Raw genomic sequence first — 5855 nt, 5'->3', positions numbered from 1 at the left:
CTCGAAAAAACCTCATGTGTCACCCGCACAAGAGCCAGTCCAGGGGCACTGGCAACGATCTCGCACGAAAGATATCATGTGTCGCCCGCACATGAGCCAGTCCAGGGGCACTGGCAACGATCCCGCTCGAAAGATTTCATGTGTCGCCCGCACATGAGCCAGTCCGGGGGCACTGGCAAACGATCCTGCTCGAAACATTTCATGTGTCACCCGCACAAGAGCCAGTCCAGGGGCACTGGCAACGAACTCGCTCGAAAGATATCATCAGTCCTTTAAAATTCACTCCCAGCCCATGTGTTTTGGCAGCTGTCAAAGAAGAATATGAACCATGTCAAATCAACCTCACCAGTCATGGAAGGTCAGTGAACACCATACAGCTCACCCATTCCTCCAAATTAAAAGAATTTCAGAAGTAAATTTATATATATCTCCCATACTGCAGTTATATTGCACAATAGTTTCAAGTGGCCATTTATATTCATCATCATCATCATCATCATCATCATCATCATCATCATCATCATTTAATGTCCATTTTTCATGCTGACATGGATTGGACAGTTTGACCAGAGCTGGCTAGCTGGAGAGCAACTCCAGGTTCCAGTCTGTTGTGGCATGGTTTCTACAGCTGGATGCCTTTCCAAATGCCAACCACTTTACAGAGTGTGCAAGGTGCTTTTACATGGCACTGACACAAGTGTTTTTTTACATGGCACCAGCACAAGACTCTTGCAGGCCAATCCTTTCCACCAGATGAAGCTGTCTTAACATTTCTTCTGAGGAGTACACGTCTTCTTGAGAACAACAAGGCACCAGGTATCTCAATCCTTTGTTGTCTCGTCTGAAAGGTTCAGCATCCTGAGGTCATCCTTCAGTACGTCTATAAAATAAACAAAGTATTTTTTTTACAATTGCTAGGTAGTGCTTTATGGTTAACATTGTTACGGTCTCTATGTGAACTTGTCACTTGTTTTATTTGCAGGACTACCTCAGGAAAAGTAATGACCAGATTGATGAAATAGTGGAACTTGTTCGATCAAAACTAAGCAGTGGAGCTCGTATAACACTTGGAGCATTGATTGTCATCGATGTTCATGGTAAGATGAATTGTGGCTTTTGTGTTTTAGGGCTTACTGGGTATTGAGGGTGAGCTAGAGGTGGGAACAGGAGCGGGGGATGAGGAGAGAAAGAGAAGATGAGAAAGTAAAAATAGAGGATTGTTGTCATTGCTGCTGCCACTGTCACTGCTGTTGCCACCGCTGCTGCCATTTTCTCCTCCTCCTAACCTCCACCTGCCATGCTGGCTAGGGTTACACAGATTGATGGGATCTGACAGGAGGACTGCATTATGCTCCATTGTCTGCTTTGGCATAGTGTCTATGGTTAGATGCCCTTCTTAATGCCAACAACTTTACACTAATGGAAAAGGTGCCTTTTCCATTAGTAGGGCTGCCATTTAGCTTGCAAGAATAAGATCCCTTTTGGCTGAATGGCACTACACTAGAGAGGGAGGCAGCTTTATGCATGCTTGGTGATAAAAGGTCAAAGTATGAAAGGAAGGGCTGGACCAGGTTTCTTTCTGTAGAGGAGATACATGGTTGCTTGCATTATACAAAAGTGGGTGGAAGCAACTGGTGTGGAGCTGGAAAGAAAGGTGAGTGAAAGTACAATAGAATTAGAAGAATTTAAGTATGAGAGGAATGTTTGGGTGTGTGTGTGAAAGCCAAACTGAGCATTTGCATATATGAGAAGAGAATGAGGTGCATGTATGTGTGTGTAAGAGGGAAAACAACATTGGAATTCATCATCATCATCATCATCAAACATTTTCTTTCTTTTTATAAATGTATAAATTTGTAAACAGATGAAGCTCTTACCAATTTTAAGAGTTGATGTGTTCTTTATTGTTGTCATATCTTTGAAGTAACAACTATCCTTTTGTATCTACAGCCCGGGATGTTATCTTTGAACTGTGTGAAAATAATGTGAACAGCACTCATGATTTCCTATGGTTGTCACAGTTACGTTATTACTGGGTAGACAATGTCATCGTACGTATGATCACAACAGAGATGAGGTATGGTTATGAATATCTAGGAAACACTCCTCGTCTTGTCATTACCCCCTTGACAGACCGCTGTTACAGGTAAGGTCTGTTTTTATATACCTGTGTCAGTTGTTTCAAGAAGAGAAATGGTTTGGTCAACAAAGCTTTTCTTGGTGTGTTGTGTGACTGAGATTGATATAATTGTTGGGTCACCTTGACCTTATTTTCTTCAGGGAACATATTTAACCTTGTTTAAAAGAATTTAGAATATGGAATGTCATATATACAATGGGACCCAGTGTATTGATTTGCCTGGGGTCCTATAATACCCTTTTTTATTGACTTGTCCCATCCCCTCAAAAATTGCTGACCTTGAACCCTGCAATGGCCTGGTGATCTCGGTCACTTTTCAGTCATGGAAATTGGACAACCAGCCTTATGAGTACCATGGCTCAAGAAAAGAAAAGCAAACTTTCTCCTTAGATTTGAAGCCTTGTGTTTATGTTACAAATCATTACACTGCGTAACCAAATTGTTATTGTTGTTTGTCTTTGGTCAGTAAGAGTTAGTTCTTATTTGCTTCTATCTAGACATCAAAGGAAATGCCTCCTATTACCTTCAAACTTTGCTTTTATGACCTGGACATCAATGTTTTGAAACTGACCTATTTTTCATTACATTTCAGACAGATTCAGCACTGAGTTACTGAGGCAGAAATATTGTTAAAGCAAATATTTTGATCAATACTACATATTTGCTTGTCACTTGCTTGACCTTAACCACTTGAGCATGTCCCTAAGTGGCTGACAATATGTGCATCTCTGATCATGAGCAGGAGTAGTGGAAGAGCATCATAACCATGTGTTGAGAGAGATTCATTGAGGTTTGAATAAATATCATAACAAAAGCAAAGTTTGAATGAAATATTAGCTGTTTTCCATAGTTTCTAGAGATAAGCAAATAAGAAATAACAGTTGCTACCGAAGGACAGAAATCGTGTTACACTGTACTGTTGTTGTTAACATTATCAACCTCATTTTCATCATTAAAATTTTCATGAGACCAGCTAATTTTCACTCTTAATTTTCACAGGACATTGATGGGGGCCTTAAAACTGAACTTAGGAGGAGCACCAGAGGGGCCAGCTGGAACTGGCAAAACTGAGACATCGAAAGATCTAGCAAAAGCTGTAGGCAAACAGGTAAGCAATGAGCATGTACACACATATGTAAACATTCACTAGATTACGATGTTTCATTTACCTTCAATTTTACTTACTTTTTCACTACATATTAATATGTCATTGGGTTCCCTCATATGATGTACTACCTTAGTTCCCTCCCTTCCTCCTCCTTTTTTGACTCAACTATTAGCTATCTCTAATTTAACAGAACCACAATATACTTATCTCCCCATATTTAAATAACTCTTTGGTTTTAACCTTTAGCATCACGTCAAAAGCACCCTCCCTTTATATCTCTATATAAACTAGCGTTCTTATTCCTAAAGCCCATGGAATAATATCATTGACCCCTTTATATCTCTATGTAAACAAACCTTTTAACGGTCACTGACCATGTAACATCTCTGCTCGTAAGTTACCACATCATTTTGTTTTTGTCTTGCTATTACATGTTTTATTATGAACTCCCTGAAGAGAAATAAATGAGGAACACCAATAGCTCTTTCTTCTTTGTGAAAGGACTATAATTTATTTCGAAACATATGTAGGAATTAAAGGAACTTTTATTAACATGCGTTTTTGCTCCATTTATTATTATTCATATATATATATATATATATATATATATAACTTTTGAGTGTATAATCCAATTATATTTTTAAAATATTGAAAATTACAGTTATGTATGTATATATCAATGTGTGTATAATTCCAGATACGTTTTATAACTATTAAAAATTATTCTCATGTTTGTATGTAACTGTGTATACAGTATTTGATGGCATAAAAGATGCACAAGCATATTAGATGAATCTCAGTTTCAGTAGCACATATTCAGGAAACATTGTTTTTAGTGCATCAAAGCATGTAATATTTAAAGCAACTAAGGCAATAAGTCGGTAGAATTGTTACTGCATTGGGCAAAATGCTTAGCAGTATTTCACCCATCTTTATGTTCTGAGTTCAAATACCATCAAGGTTGACTTTGCTCTTCATCCTTTTGTGGTTAGTAAAATAAGTACCAGCTGAGCACTGGAGTTGATATAATTGACTTATGCCCATCCCGAAACTGCTGTCCTTGTGCCAAAATTTGAAACCAATATTTAAAGTAATTTTGGTTAAAGGACCCAGGAAGGTTTCATGAAACCGTTTTTCTTTGAAAAGCATACATCTTAAGAAAGGTAATTCTATTGTGGTTTGTACTCAATGAAAGTTAGTCTTATACTATTCTAAACAATTTATATTCTTTTCATTAAAAGTGTGTAGTATTCAACTGTTCTGATGGTCTTGATTACCAAGCAATGGGCAAATTTTTCAAAGGTTTAGCCCAATCTGGAGCCTGGGCCTGCTTTGATGAGTTCAACCGTATTGAATTAGAGGTACTGTCTGTGGTTGCACAACAAATCCAGAGTATTCAAATGGCTATAGCACAACAACAAACTAAATTCATATTTGAAGGAACTGAATTGAAACTGGATCGAACCTGCACTATATTTATCACCATGAATCCTGGCTATGCTGGTCGACAAGAACTGCCAGATAACCTCAAGGTTAGCATAATCTACCATTTAGTATTAAGTCTATTGTGTTTGTATGTGAATAGGCTCTCCCTCAAAGGTATATAATTGCTGTTGTGTGTTAGTTGATGAGTTATGCAGTTGACCTCAATTATGTTACAATGTTTTTAGTAATTACATGAGGGAACTATCAGCAGTCTTGTTTACAGATATTAGCATCCATCATGTGATAATTTATGAATTATATAATTTGATGCACAGGCATAGGGGTGGCTGATGTAGGTGTGCCTAGGTGCTATCGTGGCTTTGTAGTTAAGAAGTTTACTTCCCAACCACATGGTTTCAGATTCAATCTCACCATGTGGTTTCTTGACCAAGTGCCTTCTACTATAGCCCCAGGTTGATCAAAGCCTTGAGAGTGGATTTGTTTGACAGAAACTGAAAGAGGCACATTGTGTGTGTGTGTGTTAGTCTCTCCTTGATAGTTGTAAATGAGTGTCACTCTCATATAAGCTGTGTCCTTCATTTCCAATCTTCTGTGAAACTATATTTGGGCATGGGGAAATATTACCCTGCTTGGAAACTGGTGAGGGTTGGTAACAAGAAGGGCATCTGGCTGTAGAGAATCTGCCCCATCAAATTCCATCTGATCTATGTGAACATGAAAAAGTGGATATTAAATAACGATATATATATATATATATATATAAACAAAAATAAGGGATCAGCAACAGGTTGCTTCACCACATACTGAAGTTCAGAAATAGCAGCTAAAAATGCTGAAACTCTAACAGATAGCAGTTACCCGCAACTCACATACAAGAAGAAAAATAACGAACTAAACTAGCCATAGTTAATCATATACATGTTTCTGGTTTAGAAGGAAAAACTCTTCATTACCACATCGGTATGATATTCCTGTTGTAAATTCGACGATACTGGCAAATGTGCATGCATGATCTAGCGCCATCATGGCAATCGACACATTTTGAAAGTATCTCCAAATCCACATAGGCGAGCCAGCCCATCATCTTTCCTCAAGAATTACCATGTGCGTTGCAGGCGGTACCGCAGAAAATCTGTGGTTTACTATCCGGGAGTGAATAAT

General features: G+C 38.3%; 1 protein-coding gene across 3 annotated transcripts in view; it reads left to right on the top strand.

Annotated features, from left to right (window-relative positions):
• LOC106876428 (dynein axonemal heavy chain 3) overlaps window positions 1-5855 on the top strand; it is a 158633-nt gene that overhangs the window by 14308 nt on the left and 138470 nt on the right. For all 3 annotated transcript variants that reach the window (XM_052969758.1, XM_052969757.1, XM_052969759.1), the window contains exons 9-12: window positions 983-1097; window positions 1951-2146; window positions 3140-3248; window positions 4490-4780. In XM_052969758.1, coding sequence (XP_052825718.1) covers window positions 983-1097; window positions 1951-2146; window positions 3140-3248; window positions 4490-4780 — 711 coding nt within the window. The remainder of the gene's footprint in view (window positions 1-982; window positions 1098-1950; window positions 2147-3139; window positions 3249-4489; window positions 4781-5855) is intronic.

This window comes from Octopus bimaculoides, chromosome 7 (genome assembly GCF_001194135.2).
Source record: "Octopus bimaculoides isolate UCB-OBI-ISO-001 chromosome 7, ASM119413v2, whole genome shotgun sequence".
Classification (NCBI taxonomy): Eukaryota; Metazoa; Mollusca; class Cephalopoda; order Octopoda; family Octopodidae; genus Octopus; species Octopus bimaculoides.
This window is presented reverse-complemented; position numbering and strand designations above follow the sequence as displayed.